A 20,304-nucleotide genomic window follows, 5' to 3' on the forward strand; every position below is an offset into this window, starting at 1 on the left:
AGGCTTGCAAAAAAAGGTCATCCACAAGGTAGTGGCAGAATGGAGATAGTCAGAACCGCCGACACCCAGCCCCTGGTTCTTCGGGGTTTTTTTTTTGATAGAAAACAAGCCTTAAAAATAGCATCTGTCTTTGCTGCACGTTGAAGGGAACCAAAACACTTGCTTTTAAAAATTATTTTTAAAACTAGCAGATGGCATTGGCCACAGAGAGAAAAGTAAGTAAAGGAGAGATTTCACTTGCTTGCTTGCAGCTTTGGAAGAACTCAGCTTGCCCCCCAAACTCATTAGTTAGAATCCCAACATCAGGGAGAGCTCTGCTTGTAGCTAATGCCGTGTTTTGTGGTTTGCTTCTGCCATGAACCGTATGCGGGAAAATCCTGAGATCCATCATCTTTGAACTGTACTGAGTCTGCCTTGGGCACACCAGTGCTTCATATAGGAAACAGTGTGGCTGGCGTCCTGCCTTCCCTGTTTTCTGAACGAACACTTAATGATGCCCGCCCTAGGCCAGGCATGATTTTACTACCAGGGAGGCTGCTATGAATAATCCATGGTGCCTGATGTTAAGGATTCCCCAGATGCGTGAGGAGACCAGGTAAATTTCTAAATGGCACTGTTTCCCAAAATGTGGAGGGAGATAATTTTAGGTGGGCTATGGATGCATAAGGCTTTACCTTCATAGTTTTGTGTTTATTTTAATGTGTATTTTGGAAAACAGGACTAGCCCTTGAAGCCCCTGATTCTGTGGCTATTATTGCTGAGGGGGACAGCGGAGTGCATAGAGTTACAAAGGATGAAGGAGTGAGGCAAGGCTGGAACCAGATTATGATAAATTGCATAAGGCCATCAACTTCAAACTTTGGTTGTCTCCCACACGAGCTCCAAGATTTTACCACATTTACCCGCCTCATCCGCTAAAATTTACTTAAAGATATTTCCATTAAAACTTACTTCACTTTTTTTACTTAGACACATTATTTAACAATTTTACAACTTCATACCAAAGTCATAAGTGGAAATTCATTGTCTCTGTAAAAAAACAAAAATGCATATCTGGAGTCTATCAACTCTATGCTGTATCTGGTCCGGCTTTTGCTCTATCGGTCCCTCAACGGACTTATTTTTAAAGCAAATGCAATTTGTCCATGTACCACCAAGTTCATCTGGCACTCCAAGGTAAGGCACATCCAAATTTGAAAAACACTGCCAGGGGCAACCTCGAGCCAATCTTGAGCAGGGAGGTGAATTTTAGAACGGTTCCTTGAGCATTTATTTTTGCAAGTCATGTATTAGGTGTTAAAGGGGTAAACAATGATGAATAGCATATGGGCCTTGCCCTCAGAGAATTCAGAGTCTTGTGAAAACAGATATGCAACCAACTCGAGCCAGAATCTAAAATAAAACGTGATAAGAGGAATTGCGTGACAGGCACGAAGAGGGAGCTCCGGGGGCGTCAGCTAACTAAGTGGTCCTCACCCACTGCCTCCGATTCTTACATAATTATCCCCCCCACCAACATAATGCCCTGAGATCTGACTTTGCTCCCCACTCTTCCAATAAAATCGTTTCAAGGCCTCGAAAGATCTTTCTTCTGGTCACGTGCAGGGTTCTCCATTAGGACCTCTTCGCTGTACTCTACTCGTGAAAATCAGAAAGGTGTTGGGTATTGAGTCTCCCCGAATTGTTCAAGTTTCCAGCAAGGACTTGTCACAGCTTAAGACTTCAGCCCTCATCTCTCTGGGCTGATGAGTCTTGACTTATATTTCCATCCCCTGTCTTTCTCCTGAGCTCCAGTTCGCTCCAGCTGGCTACAGGACGTTTCTACGTGGGTGTTCCACTGTCGACTCCAATTAAAAGCGCAGAAAGGCAAGCTCTCCCTTCCCTCTTCAATCTAGACAGCCTGCTCAACTTTCAAAGCGTTTCCCCCAAAACTGTCATTGTTATTGTTGTTATTCTTCATTAACACGCTGCCCTTGTCCCCCGAGCATGAAACGACTTCAGGTAATTTTAAATTTCCCTTCCCCTTTCTCGCTTGTGTTCAGTCACTGAGGAAATCAAACTAAATGTCTGTCTGTCACACCGCATCATGCAAAATGGTTGGATAGAATGTCTCACATCTGGAGCGGGAGTGTAAGGGTAGTTTGATTTAAAAGAATGACTGCAAGGCATGTGCCGAATTTATCGGGGTGGGGGAGGGCGGGCATGGCAGAGAATTCAAAGAAATCGTCATTCTTTCCCCAAGGCGGCTGAAAGCGGGATGTGATGTGACGCCCACGTGACTGCTGGCGGGGACACCTGACACTTTTAAGAAGATGCCACAGACAGAGAGGATCCAGAATGTGGGCACCTCCAAGAGCATGCGCCATGCTTTCAAGTGAGTTTCAGTAAGCATTTGCCTACTGAATGATCTTTAACGGTTTGCGAAGCTGGCCAGTGAATCGATCCTGTCCGTAAGCCATTCCTTTTATTGCTCAGATGCAAGTACTCGTCTCGAGAAGCTGTGCAGTGCCATGGTGGAGAGCCGTACCTGTAGCATGCACTAGTCCTGGGTTCAAGTCTCAATTACACCGCTTGCACACTCTGAGGGCTTGCATCCGGTACTAAACCCTCCCTGCCTTCCTAAAGGGGTAACGACAGCTTCTCCTTCAGAGGGTTTTGCAGAGATATAGAGATGATGCGTGTCACATCCTTGCAGGTTCAGTGCCTCCCTCAAGTAGTCATGGACATGTGTCACGCACAACTTTTTCCCCTCTGTATTCTATAGCCTTAGAATCCTTCTCAGAATCAAGCAATGGATGCTCCTCTAACTTTCTTTCCAGCTTTCCAAGCCTTGCCCTTCCACACAGAGAGCAAAGCTCTCAAGGGCTAGGACCATCTCTACTCTTCTTTGGATTTCTATAGACCTTTGATTACTGAATGAACATGCAAAGGCCACCATTAAGAAGGCAGAGAGAACCAGGCTGTGTCCCTTCCTACCCATACCCACTTTATATGCCTGGGCTGCGTTCCTGAGTCCTCTCCTGCACTCACGATCCTCAGATGCTTCAGTTGCCTAAAGCGCCAACACGTGCAAAACTCTCACCAGCTTCCCCTCCTCGGAGGCACTCGATGCTGTGTTTGTACCACCAGCGGTAGGTCACGCCTGGCTCCAACCCGTTAGTTTCCTTGCACTCAAAATGGCGACTCCCACTTGACAGGAGCACCAGTGATCCCTTCCCTGTAGATCCAACCCCTTCTTAAGGGTTCCTACTGAGTTGGTAGCGGCCAACTACCAGTGGACTGGGCCAGGAATAAAACTTCTGACCTACGCTGAGCCAATCAGATTCTGTTTCCCAAGAGTACGAATTAGAACCAATCAGATTCTCTTTCCCATGAGTGTGAATCAGGGAATTCGGCAGATAGGCAACCTGCAAGGAGTTAGAGAGGCTGTGCTGCTACCATGATCAGGGAGAAACAAAGAAAACAAGGATAAAGAAACACATCTATTCTAGAAAGCTTTGAAGTTCTGGTTCTTCATGAGGCTCAGGTACATCTTTGCCTTTGGGTTGTTTCCTTCCAATAAGATTCTGTCTCTCTCTTCCTCTCTCTCTTTTTTTAATGCAATAGTTTGGAGGAGGAGGTTTTCTGTTTCTGGCAACCCAACTATTGCCTACTGAGACTCTGCCAGAGTTCCTACAGCAACACCCTTCTATCAAATCATACCCCTGGGCACTCATGCCAACTCTGAGCCGATCCTGAGTTACCAGGACCCCTGGGACGTTCTCGGTGCTCAAAGGACATGACCTCAGGGGCCAGGTCTACAAGTAGAACCATCCTCACCCCTCTCCCTGTCCCCGAGTGCATTCTGGGGCGATGCCCATCCCAGCATGCCTTGCAACTGAGTTCTTGCTGGACCACGACAGCAAATTTGGGGAGGAAGTAACTTCTGTCCTTCAATGACTCATAAAATCTAATTCTATTTAAAAAAAAAAAAAGAAGTGCATATGTTCAATTGAAAAGAAAACATTTAAAATAGATGTTTTGCTAAGGAGACTTAACTGCCTGTGCCCACTGGCAGTTGGGAAATTGCATGAATGTGCCAGGCTGACAATTGTCCCTGAGAAAAACTGTAAAAGGACCGGAGGAAACATAATCCTTTTGTGCCCATGCAGCAAGGCGCCCCTCAAACTCAGCTCCATTAGTGCAGGTAGCCTCCATTTATTATTTATTCTGCACATTGTATATCATCGTCTCAAATCCTCACTTATTACGCTCACTTGAAAGATGATGAAACCAATATTCAGAGCTGTTAAGTGACTTTCTAGAGGTCACACAGCCAATAACCACACACACAGACTTATGTGGCTGGGGCGCTCATGCTTCCCTCTGTGCTTCTAGAACAATTTGCCTAAACCCCAGTTCATCTAATGAGCAATTTTAAAAACTCAACTTCTTTCTGATGGCTTTTACATCTCCTTGGGTATTAACTTTGGCCATCTTGTGGCACATTCAACACTTTCAAATTGTTTTATTATAGACATTTCTGAAATAATACAAATTCAAAACAAAGATAATTATCCACGGACCCCCTCCCTAAATCAAATCAAGGTTTTCATTTGTCTGTGTCTTTTTCGGATTCTTTTCCGTGTGCATATGCAGTTTTAACACGTTTAGAACAATCTCTTAAATAAAATTTAATACCTTTCATTTTCGGTTAACGTTGTGCCATGCATATTTTTCAGAGATTTTTTTAATCCATTTTTTTTGAGAATATACTTCTGATGTAACTTTGCTTTTCCAAATAAGTTTTTTAAATTTAAATTTGCATCATTCTAAGAATGACAAAAGTTGTTTTGCATATTGGTGGGTGTCTTTTTCCCTTTTATCTATTTTGGCCACCTTCGGATTTTTTTTTTTAATTCTATTAAGGATCTTTCGTTTTCAAAATTCTAAGTCACTAGCGAGAAAAACACATCAAATTTGCAGCACGTTAGACTGGATTTGTCATTTTTTCAAAGTAGCTGATTCATAAAGGAATTCTGGGTCACAAAATACAAAATGACAATCCACTCGGGTTACACTGGCCTCCTCTCTGCTCCTCAAACACGCTGAGTATATTCCCGCCTAGGGCTCTTACACTCACTCTTCCTCCTTGTCTAGAACGCTTTGCCTCCAGATAACCACATGCCTCGTTCCCTCACTTGCTCTGGTCTCTGCTCAAACGTCACCCTTATCAGAAAGACTTTTCTTTGATCATCCTATCAAAAATAGCATCCCTCCGACCCAAGCCCTCCATCTCTTCCCCCGTAATGTTCTGTCGCACTGTTGTTGGTTATCTGTCTCCCCCCTTGGACATAAATTCCACAGGAACAGGGGACTTTATCTCTTTTGTCCACTGATGGAGCCCTCACAAGGATGCAGCTGGGTCCCGACACATTTATTTCAACAAATAAATATTTGCTGACAGGATCAATAAGCATTAGTAGCCTCTGTATACTGCAGGCATGGTCTGACTTCTAGGGAGGCTGGCTTTAGAGATACTGCCTGCTGCAGCCCAGCCTGCCTCCCCTCCTCCGCAGCACCAATCAAGGGGTCAGGGGCGATGCAATTCCAGAAGGTGCATGTGAGCCAGATGACCGCCTCTATGGGCCTTCCCCAAAAAGGGGGTGTCGCCTTCCTGCTCACCTGAGACAAGCAACCGATGATGGTTTGCCTCATATATATGCAGTGCTCCCTACATTTGAAAATCTCTCCCACCAAAAAACCTTTCCAATCATTGCAGTATCCTTGTAGGGTGAGCAGGTGACTCTTCCATAGTGGAAGGAACCCCTGAAGGGGCTTTAGGAAACCCGGCTGTCTAACCAGACATTTCGCCTCTCTGAGGGTTGGTTTCCACCGAAATGTGGACAGCACTTGCTTATAGTGTTCTGGTGAAAACCGGATGGAATCATGAGAGCGAAAGTGACTTAGAAACTAGACAAAGGAACCTGGGTCAGGATAGCAAGGTTGGGCGTCTGGACTCTTGCAGAACAAATCCCAGTGTCACCATTAACCTACTGTGTGAGACTGCACGAGTTACTTAACATCTCTGAATCTCAGCATCCTCCTGGAGAAAGCAGGGACAGTACTGGTGTCTACCAGGAGAGGCGCACAGAACATACACTGCGAGCACCTGCAGAGTGCGGAGCGCACAGCCGGCCCACGCTGACGTGCTCACAACGCCAGCTGCTGGGTTTTGTTGTTTGTAACATCACGGTTAAGGCCATGTGGGCTGCAACTCAACATAATGTGCTAGCAAAAACCTGGCTCTGCATTCAGTGGGCCTGGGAGCCCGTGCTGTGTCTGGGGAAAACTACCCCCAATATCCTACGTCCTCAAACCTTTCTCCTGCAAAGTGGGATGACAGGTAACCCTTTCCGTAGCATGGATTTTTTGGTGAAGTGAAACCAAGTGTTTGGAAGACCACACGTGGGAGATGCTCGGATGGAAAGTCAGGTCCATTCCCAAGACAGAAACATGGGGGAGCACCACGAGCCTTCACTCAGCAGGGGAGAGGTGAGCCAGCAAAGGGTTGGGGCCCGGGCCCCTGCCAGAGCCTACAGACAGGATGGCTGCTGGTGGCTCTGCCCCAGGGGCATCACATGGCCTAGAAATCCAGGCAGCCATGCTCAGCACCCTCGAAAGACTGAACATTGGGGGCGCCTGAGTGGCTCAGTCAGTTAAGCGTCCAACTTTGGCTCAGTCATGATCTCACGGTTCATGATTTCACGTCCATGTGCTCTGTGCTGACAGCTCAGAGCCTGAGCCTGCTTCGGATTCTGTGTCTCCCTCTCTCTCTGCCCCTCCCCTGCTCATGCTCTGTCTCTCTCTCTCTCTATCTCTCAAAAATGAATAAACATTAACAAAAAAATGTTTTAAAAAGACCTAACAGTGTTACAGTTAAGTGTAAAACCCTGTGGAGCCAGGCTGCCTGGGTTCAAATCTTGGCCCTGAAATGTACTTGCTGTGTGGCCTCAGTCCCCTCGTCTTAGAGGGGTGATGACAGGACCCATCCAAAGGTTGTCATGTGGTTTAACAGTGTCAGCCTTTGCCTCACGTGAGTAGGCATTATTATGTCTTTGAAGTGAATTTAATTTACGTAAACTCAAAGTATATGTGCTTAAAAAAACTATCTGCCACGAAGGCAGTGAGGGCATCTCCTCAAGCCAAGCACAACTGTAACATTTATGGTTACATTTTCCCCAAACCATGCGGCCCTTAGAGAGAGTAGCTACTTTGATCCGCACCAACAAGATGGCAGTCTGTTCCACCCTCAGCCTTGCTGGATTAGGAGACTGCAAAGTGGCCGGCAACATGGGCCTCCATCCCCACACAAGACTTGAACCCATGGAACTGTGTTCTCAGCGCCGTCTCTCTTCCCTGACATGTGACACCCCTTGAGGGGACCCAGGGCACTGCATGATTTCCAGATAAACCCCAGCCCTACTGTCTAATGCCAGAAAGCATACTGAAATACGAGTGAGGCAGTGCAGTATGAAAACAATTGCCTCAAATCCACTCTACTATCATTTTGAAAGCAGTACCTTACTAATGAAGATACTGTACGTTAATAATGTTTGTCACACATGACTAATACCTCCAATCTCAATACATTCAACCGAAATTGAAAATGGCGCTCTAAGTTGGTCCAACCTCTTGCTTGAGAACAGGATCTCTTCTTGGTCTATTCACCAGACTGAGACCCTTCTTGATCTACTGATGTCAGCGGGTAAACCTGGGGACCCACGATGGGAAAAGGAGAAGATGCAGCGTGGAGGAGTTTAGAGGTTTAAGAATCTAGTCTGGTCCTGTCTCTGCTACCTCTTGAGTGCCTGAAGGACCTAATTCCCTAAAACTCAGGCTTTGGTACTCTCTTCACCACTGTGCCAAGGATGTGAACTGTTGCTCGCGTAATATTTTTCTTTACATCGACTCTCTTCTTTTACGCAAACGTTTTATTTTAGAAGCAAGTGTTGACTAGTCACCTTTGGAGCATAATCATGAACCAATTTGTGACAAACTGTCCAGTAACAAGAAAGAATCAAGCGTTTATCCAGCGTTTCCTATACGAGCTGTGCCATGGGGAACCAGGCAAGTGAGGAGGGGCAGCCTGCCTTCAAAGAGGCATATCCTACCAGTAAATGAAAAAGAAATGACAGAATTAGGGTACCGCCATTAACGGGCCTAGGGGCTGAGTGAGCATCAGTGACGGCCAACATCACAGAAAGAGAGACACGGGGTGTTCTGTGCCTTTGAACCAAAGAGCACGCCTTCTAGGTTCTTACCAAAGGGATCGGACCTGATTCTGCCCGAGTCTCTAGGCCCGGCTACCGATTTGCAGGAGACACATCAGACAGGAAAACTGTGCAAGAGGCCCACACCTGTGCAATCCGCAAATCCAGACCGTGAAAACGCTCTGGGTCAAACAGCCCAGGATCTTCAGCAGATGAAGGAACGGATAAACAGAAGGGATGGAGGGGAGAAATCACTGTATTAAAAGGCTTAAAAGACACAGCCAGTGTCTAAAAATGGGAAAGATTAAACTACCGTATTAAGAGACGATAAGACTCAAGTGATAAAACTATAAAGACGCACCAGGAAGTCAAGCCACCGCTTGCCGGGAGATCGAGATTAGAACACGAATAACCTTCCAGAGTGGCGGCCAGAGTTCTGTTTCCCAACCGGGGTGGTGGTTTGAGGAACTTAACCTTATAAGAACTCATTACTAAAACATCTATTTTGTGTGTGTGTGTGTGTGTGTGTTTTTAAATATTTGTCTTATAATACCTCGTAAGCAAAACAGTGACTTAGAAATGGGTGTTTGCCAAAGCTTAGAAACGGAAGCCTGGTACTCTTCTGTTAAAAAGAGGATACAGGTGTGCTGACACCAAACAGAAACATTCCCCTTGAGGCATTCAGGAGAACTTAAAGCTAATTAAAAGGGGAATGTAACTTTAAATCTATGCACCAGCCAAAGTCACCCTTTGTACCCAGGGCCACTTTGCGCTGGGGTATATGCACCCTACTTTGGCAAATACGGTAAGTGACAGAGCCGGGATCTGAGCCCAGGTCCTTCTGACCCCAAAATGTATCAAGAGACTTCTTCGAACAGGGAAGGAGCCGAGGTCCGGTTCCGTCCCTTTCACACAGGGCTGTTCTAAGGCCGGTGTGCGGTTACACTGAGAAAACCCACCCCAAACCCAGTTTTAGATCTTTCTGGGCTGGGAGTGTTGAATCTAACTTAGCAGAGCACAGGACTTGGTGATGTTGGAGAAGAGAGGAAGTCTCAAGCCTTAAATTACATGCAATATACGATAGCATCCCGTCTTACATAGGAGGTGGGCTCTAAAATTAGCATGCATAGTAAGAGCTGCACAGAATTGAAATCATCTCAAAGAATCCCTTAAAGCATCTTGAAGTCACTGGGCCACTGGCCCTTTAGAAGCTCCAAAGGCAAGGATTAATTTTGTACCTTTTCGCATTTGGGCTCTGGCCACTCCCTCCTTAGGCATGGAGGCCAGGGTCTAATTCGAACGGGGAAAGGTGACAGGTTCCTTAAAGGGATGGCCCCTGCTCTCGCAGATAGACATAGAATCACAGTTAACAGCGAATAGGGCACAAGTGTCCCCTTCTTTTCTTGGGAGCCACGGTTTTGTGCTCACTAGTCCCTGCCTAGGACACTGTGCCCCCTGCTCCATTAGTCTCGTGCAGGCTGTGTTTTCAGGCAACCCCTCCCTCAAGGAGGTCCCTGCAACTGGCAGGATATACCGGAGCATTTATCTGGAGGGTCTGGAGGGCTGACTATAACCGTCTAAACCCACATCCTGTGGCCCTTCCCAACTCACTCCCATCGCTAAGCTCTGCTAGAACATCTTATATTGTGAGAGCAAAAGTCCTCAGCTCCTGTCCTCAAGTCACCTCTTGCTGTCTGAGAAAGACCTTGCTCTGTTGGTTATTAAACCAATTGCCTGAGTTCTTCTATCCTCATTGAAACAGCATCTGCCTAGGGGAGAGCTTCTCAGTGGCAACCTCAGAAACTTTCAGCAGCATCCCCTGGGCACAGCAGCCTCCCATCTCCAGAATGGAAAGGGTCCAGGTGCTTCTTTGGAGTGAGCACTGCTGGGATGGCTTTGGTCAAAGCCTGGAGAAGCCCTAGAGGTGGAATGGCCAGGCCCCCAGACAAATTACCATGGTCTGGAAGCAGGAATGGAGCTGGGTCAGGAACGGCGGCTTCCCGGGCAGGGCCAGCACCCGCTTCTCCACCATTGTGCATTCCACATCGTCATCTTGGATCACGACGTCCTTCTTCAGGATCTTCACGGCATAGAGCTCATCTGTGCCTTTCCTCTCTGAGAGCATGACCTGGGAAAGAGAATAAGCCTGTCAGGGTGGTCGGAAGGGCCCAGAAAGCCGCGGCAGCCGATGCTCATTCAGACCCACTCCAAGCTCTGCCCAGATGCCCTCTGTGGACACTGAAACAATGGATAAAGTTTTCTCCAGACCTTGCATTTTGAATGGCTAAACCCAATCAGTAGGGAGGGTTCCAACAACAACAAGCAAGTATCGATCCTTTTGGGATTTGTATCAATGCCCAGCCAACAGGGCTAGGATGTAAACCTCATGAGGGAAAGGATCTTTGTTGGTTTTGTTTACTGCTGTCACCCAAGAGCCTGGTATAGTGCCTGGTACATGGTAGAGTTTCGATAAATATTTGTTGAATGAGAGAATGGGCGAATTCCTGATAAAACTGAATTTGGAGCACCTGTCTCCTTATTCACTCGATTATTTAATATTCAAGAAAAGCCTGCTAAGCACTGGGAATACAGCAATAAAGAAGCAGACACGTTCTCTGCCCCTGCCGTCCAGAGGAAGAAAGGCTTCTGATATTAATTACAGGGATGATTAGTGTAATATTTTAACACCCTCTCCTGTTGTCCCGGGGCTTCCTTCCATGCAGCTGTGGTCACCAATCCAGCATGTTAATCAGGGTGGCTCAGGACACATCATTATTTTCACTGGTTGTGATTATGCCAGATGCCACAGTGGCCAGCGGGTACCATTTTCAAGAAGCCTCTTAGAAGGAGCACAGGGCAGTACCACTACCTTGTAGGAGACCTGATCAGCCCTGGGGCTTCTGGGAAGGCTTCCTGGAGGAAGAAGCAATCAGACTGCAATAAGCATTCACTGCATGCACTGTGTCACCACTACATTTTTGAGTACTTATCAATGTGCCACACAAGTAGTGGTTTTCATTTGTTATTTCTCATTACTTTGCAGAACCCCATTTTACAGGAAAGCCAGGCTCATGGAGGGGAAGATGCCCTCATACAGCAAATTCAGTTAGGGACAGGGCCAGGGTTTGAACTCAGGTCTAACTGACTCTAAAGTCTCTGCCTTTAAACACTTGACTTGCTCAGAGCTCCAGAAGAATCCTCAAGGTGCTTAGGTGGTTGGGTAAATAAAATGCTCACACCTGACTCAGCTGGGGGACCAGAGAATGCAATAGAGCCTTAAGGCCAGAGGGAGGGAGGCCTAGAAAGCTCTTTGAGGCAGGAGGGCAGCTTGGCATACTTTGTTCAGCTCTTATCTTAATGGTAAATTAGAGTCTAACTGCATGGAAGCTTCCAGGCTGAGCCCACCGGCTCCCAGAGGCCCCATTTCCTGCTCTCACCATCTCCTTTCTCATCACAGCCAGGGGTGGCCATGGGCACTGTAGACCCAGGAATTTAGAGCACTTAGCAAGAAAGTTCTTGGTGCACACTGCCACTACCATAGGACTTTCTCAGCTTCTCCCCTCCAGCCCCACTAGAGAAATAAGGGCTGCCAAGCTGAGCAGGGCCTACCTGCTGGGCATCTACTCGATCCCCACGCAGACCCACCAGTCCACATGGCAGGGTGGGGCTCAAAGCGCTGGGCCACGTGTCTTCAGTTTGTTTCCAGTCTTCCCTGTTCTCTTGCTAGTCCTCAAGGGCCATTTTCCCTTCCCTAGCCCTCACCACAGCAGAAACAATGCCTCCAGGAGGCCAGTGTTCGAAGACGCAGAGAGTCAGGTGGAGACAGGGCTTTTCTGCTCCCAGGTTCCAGAGAAGATTGGGGAAGGGACAAGTGCAGGGTGGAGGCAGGGACGTGACTTGCCTGGGAGACAAACCAGTAGAGGGGCTGAAGGTGGAAAGAAGAACCTTCAGCTGAGAGGACCCCTGAGCCCAACAGGAGGGGGCTCAGTAGTGAGCTGGTTTCGAGTGTGGACAGCCCCACCAACCCATCACCACTGGTCAAGGCACCATCTAACAATCCCCTTCTCTTTTTTTTTCTTTTTAAAAATTTATTTATTATTTTTTATATTAAATATAATTTATTGTCAAATTGGTTTCCATACAACACCCAGTGCTCATCCCAACAGGTGCCCTCCTCGATGCCCATCACCCACTTTCCCCTCTCCCCCACCTCCCATCAACCCTCAGTTTGTTCTCAGGATTTAACAGTCTCTTATGGTTTGCCTCCTTCTTAAGTTTCTCAGGATCCACATATGAGTGAAAACATAAGGTATCTATCTTTCTCTGTATGACTTATTTCACTTAGCGTAATACCCTCCAGTTCCATCCACCTTGCTTCAAATGGCATGATTTCGTTCTTTCTCATTGCCAAGAAGTATTCCAAACAATCCCCTGCTCGACCACCCAAGACACAGAGGAGGGGGCCCTGGACACCTTGAGTGTCGATGCAGTCATGATAGGACATCCCAGCCCCCTGACAGGAGGAGAAGCAGGACAGATGGCCGAGAAGTTCCCTGATAATACTTCCATTATCCCCATTTTACAGTTAGACTAACTGAGGCTCAGAGAGCTTAACCTGCTCGAGCTAACAACTGCTCTAGAAATGCTGCTCTGGCCATGTTACTCAAATGCGTACAATCCTTCAGTGATCCCCACAAGCCAGACAATTCCGTGACCACATTCCCTTCTTTCTTTTCCTTTGAATATTCTATTCCCACCACTTGCAATGTCCTTCTATACTCTTTCACTGCCCAGAAAATCAGTGATCCAGCTCAGATGTCACCTCCTTCTCAAACCCTCAGGGATGTACTCAGACCAAATGGGTCACTCCCTCCGCTGGGCACCAGGGCTTTTTTGTAGCTATGTCAGTCACTTTAACACAAGTTTCCCAAACTTCCATCGATCATTCGTGTGCCTTTTGCACATCTTTTCCCATCACCTAAACTGGTATTTGCTTAGTATTTTAACAACCTCGTCATATTTTTACTTAACTAAATTTATCTGAAAAAGGAAACTCTGTATCACCACTATTAATGGCAAGTCAGTATCACCAGCCATAAATGGAAATAAGCATAAAAATAAATAAAAGCAAAGCAGTGCTAGGAAATTCTAGTTAGCTTTTGCTAGCTGCTGAAGGTTCCTAGCCAGCCCCTGCATGCTCTCCTTGTTAAAGGGAAAAATGATGTTAGCAAGTGTTAGAGAACTATTAATGGCATATTGTCATCAACTGAGATTTTCTTGTTCAAGTAATAAGAAAGACTGAAAGAAAACATAAAGAGAGAATCGTCCTATCATGATGTGATTTAATTTCATTTAATATCACTTCTGTGTACCACCTAAAAAAATCTCAAGCACTAAGCTAAAATCACCTTGCAAATCATCAATGCTACGTGCTTCACACCTCAGGAAATACTGTGGCATTTGCAGAAATCAGGTTTTTTAAAAATTTCTTTTACATTTATTTTTTTTAAGAGACAGAGAGAGACAGAGCACAAGTGGGGGAGGGGCAGAGAAAGGGGGAGACACAAGCAGGCTCCAGGCTCTGAGCTGTCAGCACAGAGCCCGACGCGGGGCTCGAATTCACAGACTGAGATTGTGACCTGAGCCGAAGTCGGACACTTAACCGACTGAGCCACCCAGGCGTCCCTGAAATTTTTTTTTTTTAAGTCAACTAACAGAGATGGTATGGATTCTGGTGCCTTGCTCTGTCCCAAGCAACATGGGTAGAAGAAAGAAAAAACTGATACCAGATAGCATCTCTGACATCGTGTGAGTGGTGTACAAATGAGCCAAGGTCGGGAAATTCCCCTGTATTGGCTGGAGGAAAGTAGGAATGAAACACATGAAACACTGGTAACTATGGAGATACAGAACTGAATCAAATCCTAGAGCAGGGGTCAGAAAACTTTTCCTGGGAAGGGCTGAATAGTAAATATTTTAGTCTCTATATCAACCACTCAACTCCACCACCATAGTGGGAAAGCCACCATAGACAATACACAAATGCATGGGTGCAGTTATGTTCCAATAACATTTTTTTGTATAAAACTAAGTGATGGCTGGGGCGCCTGGGTGGCTCAGTCGGTTAAGCGTCCGACTTCAGCTCAGGTCACGATCTCGCGGTCCGTGAGTTTGAGCCCCGCGTCGGGCTCCGGGCTGATGGCTCAGAGCCTGGAGCCTGGTTCAGATTCTGGGTCTCCCTCTCTCTCTGCCCCTCCCCCGTTCATGCTGTGTCTCTCTGTCTCAAAAATAAATAAACGGTAAAAAAAATTAAAAAAAAAAAAAAAAAACCTAAGTGATGGCTAAATGTCCACTGATAGATGAATAGATGAATGGATAAAGAAAACAGTGTGTGCATGTGTGTGTATGTGTGTGTACACAGTGGAATATCACTCAGCCACAAAAAATAAGGAGATCTTGCCAAGTGTGACAACGTGGATGGAAGTAGAAGGTATTGTGCTAAGTGAAATTAGAGAAAGAGAAATACCATATGGTTTCACTCATATGAGGAATCTAAAAACCAAAACAAACACACAAACCAGAAACAGACCCACAAATACAGAGAACAAACTGGTGGTTGCCAGAGGGGAAGGGGTTTCAGGATGGGAGAAATAGGTGAAGGGGATTAAGAGGTACAAATTTCCAGGGGTGCCTGGGTGGCTCAGTCACTTAAGCATCCGACTTGGGCTCAGGTCATGATCTCACAGTTCGTGGGTTCAAGCCCTGCCTCAGGCTCTGTGCTGACAGCTCAGGGCCTGGAGCTTGCTTTGGGTTCTGTGTCTCCCTCTCTCTCTGGCCCTCCCCTACTTGCGCTCTGTCTCTCTCTCTCAAAAATAAACATTAAAAAAAATTAAAAAAAAAAAGAGGTACAAACTTCCAGCCATAAAATAAATAAGTCATGGGGACGAAAAGTCCCACATAGGGAATACAGTCAACAATATTATAATCACATTGTACGGTGATGGATGGTAACATTGAGGTGAGCATAGCATAATGTATACAATTGTAAATCACAATGTCATACACCTGAAATGAACAGAATAACGTGTGTCAACTATACTTCAATATAATTAAGTAAATACGTACGTACATACATAAATGGAGATGGGCCAGGCACCAGATGTTTCTAGAATATGTGTTTCAAGAAAGATCAGGAAAAATAAAAGTGACCACATATTCACATTGGCAGTTCAATGGAAGTGAATCTTGGCATGCCTTTCATTTCTTCTGACTCTTTATTAGAAGAACCTTCTGGTTGGGCAGTGCCCCCATCTGGCCACAGCTGATTGGATCAGAGGTAGCTACTAAGCTACTCCTAAGCTGAGCCAATCAGTTTCTCTCTCCAAAGAATTTGGAATAGGCTACTGGGCAAAGTCAGTCCTGGGTCCCTGAATAGAGAAACACATAGGTCTGCCTAGATTGGTCCTTTTCTACCACATGCAGGCAAAGAAGAAACTGATGTGTCTTGGGGGCAGGGGGGAGGGGAAGAAGTTCAGAGAATGAGAAGAGGCCTTCCTTTCCAGTTCCTGGTTCCAATTTCTCATGAGGCTTGGCTGTTACCCATGAGAAACCTCCATATCCCTACAATAAAGTTACCATTTTTATTTATATCAGTTGGAGAATATTTCTGGTACTTAGGGGGTCCTGTAAGACAAAATTATTATTTGGGTGGCTCAAATTCTTAATCAAAATTAAAATTTCAGAAAGCCAAATACCAACAGGTCAGTATGCAATCAAAGCCAAGGCAAGGTCCATTCTCTATAAAGGACGATGCCTCCTGCTTCTTGGGGGACACTCATTTATGACACAGATCCCAAGCACCAGAAGGTCTGGGCTGTGGCCTGTGGTCTGCATGTTAACAAGTGTCTCTCCCCCTCCCCCTCATGACCCTAATCACGACATCTGTTGATTTGCAGAACTCTGGGGTACTCTCAAAATCGATTCATTTCATATGGTGGTCAGGAGGTATCCACGGGGAAAACAGACTTCTACCTTGATGTTCCTAACAGCTTCTTCTTCTCAGCAGTCATTAACAGGGGTAAGAAGGAAACTTCCCTTTGTTCCTCCTTAATATTCTCATCAGGCTTTCCCTTTCAATAGGAATCTCTCCGGCCCCTCTTGGAGGCCTTTTTGAGAGCTTTCCTCACGTCATGAAGGAGGTGGTTTTTCACAGTGCTTATAAAGATTTAATACTCCTCGATCCAAGACGCAATTTATGCCCCTTGAACCTGGGCAGACCTTTGCGACTGCCTCAATGAACAGGATGATGGCAGTGGCCCCCTGTGACTTCTGAGTAGTAGCTTCTCAGTTTCTCTTGGGACACCTGCCTTTGGAGCCCTGGTGCCACCATGCCAGTGAGGCCAAGGAATGAGACCCCGTGGAGAAGCCCTGGGACTGCATGCCAGCCAGCCCTGGTGCTCCAGCCTCAGCGGTCCCAGCCACTGCAGGAGAGACCCCAAACCACGATCAACCAGCAAGCATTCCCAATTCGCGATCCCTGATGCACGGAGACATTGGGAGATAATAGTCTGTGGTTGGTGGAGTTTGGGGATGATGTCTCACCAGCGATAGATGACTAGAACAGAGTCTTCTAAGTTCCCACGTGCACTGATGTAACCCAGCGTTGCCAGGTGTGGTCCCTGTTACCTTGGTTTCTTTAATTCTTGGGTTTCGTTATGCATGTTCTCTTCTATCACTTTCTTTATTTTATCTTATTTCATTTTATTATTTTATTTATGTTATGCTATTTTATTTTTAAATATTTATTTTTGAGAGAAGGAGGGAACAGGGGAGAGGCACAGAGACGGGGGGAGACAGAGGATCCGAAGCAGGCTCTGTGCTGACAGCAGAGAGCCTGATGCAGGGCTCAAACTCACAAACTGTGAGATCATGACCTAAGCCGAAGTCAGTCTCTTAACCGACTAAGCCACCCAGGTGCCCTTCAATCAGTTTTATTTTTAAAAGGCTTCAATTAAGAGATGCAACAGAGAAGGAATTCATTGTGCCTTCCAAATGTGTCATCTTTTCTAGTCTTATCCAGGACTTGGAAGGCTGGCCAATTCATCCATTCATTCAGTAAACATTACGTGTCTGGGATGCACCAGGCACTGGGATAGGCACTGGGGATGCAGGGCTCACAAAGCTCGCCCTCCTGCACAAATAATTACCTAAATCAGTGATGATTAAACCCCAGCAAGAGAAGTGCACGGCGCCTCACGACTGGTTAAACAGAGGACCCAACCTGATCTCGCAGGTCAGCGAAAGGTGTTCTGGGGAAACAATAGCGAAGTGTGGACCTAGAAGATCAGCAGAGCCAGCAGGCATATTCCAGGCAGAGGGAAGAGAACTGTGCTCCCTTAGGATCAAACTATCCAAACCTACAAACCTTCTCCTAGAATTACTGTAGGAAGTGAGCACGCAAGCTCTAGAATGCAGATCCTAGATTTCAATTCCCAGCTGTCTGTGAGGCAGCAGCCAATCATCTCTAGCAGAACTGGAGAGATCCAGCAACCAGAGCAGCTGGGATGCTGTACCAACAAAGGCTGGAATGGAATGGTACAGGGTTTGCACCAGGAAGAAGGGAGGGGGGCGCTGGAGGCGGGACCAGCACAGGTTGGGGGGGTCCTTATGGGTTGGTAATGATAACCCCTCCCATTTCTTGCTTATACTGCTCAGGATCTCCTTTAATCTCCACTGGAATGCACAGTGGGAACTTCAGTACCTCACTTTACAGACGAGGAAGCCAGGGAGTAGGAAGTGCGTGTCTTGCCTAAAGTTTCTCCCCTAGAAGTGAAACTTCCTACGGCCCCTGTCTCCAAAACCCACGCACTTAACCATATTCTATCTGATTCTCTGGACCTCAAGCACCAAGTGTTCTGGTGTGGGAAATTATTCAAATTATTTACTGCAAGCTGTCACAGGAGGGTTTCAAATTCGGCTCCAGATCCCAGCCCTGTTCCTCCTTTTCCTACCCACCCCACGTGTTGAGGCTGGGGAGCTCATGGGCTAATTCAAGGCCCATGAGACAGAACAGTCATTTCTTTCTCCATTTCTTATACAGCCATTGACAAACCATTCATTTACTTGGCGAGATGGGCTTGGTCTGAGTTGGTGCCACAACCATGCATCCAGGTTCCTCCATCCACAAGCTCTCTTGGGGATTCTGTGCCAGGCACAATGCTAGGCATTGGTGATGTGCCCTAAAACAGGATGGGCATGGCCCTGCTTCCAAGCATTAAGCGGCCCGGGGAGATCTTCCTTCCTCCCTCTGTGCCCTGATGCACTGGCATGAGAGAGGGAAATAAATGGCAGAGAAATCGCCATTGCCACGGCCACAGCGATGGCCAGGTTCTAAAATGTTCCTTCAAATGGAAATGATCTTTTGCTTTTCATTAATTGCCTCATGAAGTTTCTGGAGCTTCCAGTTCAGTTAATACCAACATAGAGGGCGTGGGCTGTTTGCTCAGCTGTCCCTCCGTCTCCAGGGTGAGGATTCCAAACAGATTGAAAGGATGTGTTGAAGTGACGCTCTTATCAAATTCCAAGCCACATCTGTTACCCAAGAATCTTCTGGGAGAGATGTGATAAATAACAACGCTCCAGTGGCAGCAGATAAAATGTGGGAAAGTAGCCCAGGGACTCCTGGATGCAAAGTATGTTGCGATGAACTTTACTGGTGAATGCAAACGGCAGAACGTGCCTGGAGTCGTGGCCTTTGCATAATGTTGCATGATGGTTAGGGCATGGGGTTCAGAGTCACGGGACCTGGTACCTGCCCGAGTTCCACTGCACACTAGCTGCGTGACCTTGGGAAGTTCACCGAACTTCTCCTCCTCTGGTAATACGGGGACACCAACAACACTTAGCTGTTGGTGGTAGTGAGGGAATTTTACAGGATACAGTGAGCAAAGTGTGCACCTTAACACCGTGCTGGGCAAATGATGAGGGTTTAACACCTGGTGGTTGTCCATTTTTCTAGGGCTGCCGTAGCAAAGAACCAGAAACTGGGTGGCTCAGCACCACAGGATTTTATTCTCTCACAGTTCTGGGGGCCAGAAGCCTGGAACCAAGGTGTTGGCAGACGTGCTTCCTTCTAGAAGCTTCCTTCTAGATTCTCAAGGAGAATCTGTTCCATGCCTCTTTCCTGATTTCCAACGGTTGCCAACAATCCTTGGCTTACAGATACGTCACTCCAATTTCTGTTTTCACGTGGCGTTCTCTCCTGTGCCCCCGTGTCTGTGTCCAAATGTGCTCTCCTTTTAAGGACACCAGTCACTGAATCACCATACCAGAACTTGATTACATCCTGTAGTTAGGACTTGAACACATATTTTGGGGGAAGACAATTCCACCCACTACAGTGGTTATCATCTATTCATCTTTATCAGAGAACGATCGACCGAGAACGACCGAGGGGCCTGATCACGATCCTTGCCCACCAGCACCAATGTCCGCTTCTCAACTAACTGTGGGTCCGTGCACTTACCAATGTGAAAGGGCAGGCATAGTCAGGGACCCAAGACCCCGTTCCCATTCCCCAACTTCACTGGATACCTGCCAAAAGTCCAAAGCCAAACTGAGTCTCTCTTAACTCCTCTTGGTTACGCCCCTCATCCAAGGCATCAACAAGTTTTGTCAGCTCTGCATTCAAAATGTATTCCCTCCCCGATGTCCTTCCTGACCTAAGCCACCATGCTCCTGAGTCTGGCCTCCTGAAATTGTCTCCTAATTATTCTTTGCTCCCCCACCCGCCCCCACCCCGACCAATTGTTCCCAACCAACACGCCCACTGTTTTCTACATACCCCAATGATGCTATAAAATGCAAGTGGGTCTGTGCTCACTCTGCCTTCCTAGGGTCTTCCTCTCCCCCCACTGCACTTAGGACTCTCCCCCTAGATATGCTCAAGTTTACTCCCTCATCTCCTTGCAGAGGTCCTCCCTGACCACCTTCTCTAAATTAAAAAAAAAAACGACTTTTTAAATGATTATTTATTTTTGAGAGAAACAGAGTG

The 20,304-nt window shown here is 46.6% G+C and overlaps 1 protein-coding gene across 3 annotated transcripts in view; it reads right to left on the minus strand.

The window, feature by feature from the left end:
* Window positions 1-20,304, minus strand: part of PRKCB (protein kinase C beta) — a 328,794-nt gene that overhangs the window by 48,728 nt on the left and 259,762 nt on the right. For all 3 annotated transcript variants that reach the window (XM_047838436.1, XM_047838435.1, XM_047838437.1), the window contains one exon: window positions 10,207-10,380. In XM_047838436.1, the coding sequence (XP_047694392.1) occupies window positions 10,207-10,380 (174 nt within the window). The remainder of the gene's footprint in view (window positions 1-10,206; window positions 10,381-20,304) is intronic.

This window comes from Prionailurus viverrinus, chromosome E3, assembly GCF_022837055.1.
Source record: "Prionailurus viverrinus isolate Anna chromosome E3, UM_Priviv_1.0, whole genome shotgun sequence".
In the NCBI taxonomy this organism is placed as follows: Eukaryota; Metazoa; Chordata; class Mammalia; order Carnivora; family Felidae; genus Prionailurus; species Prionailurus viverrinus.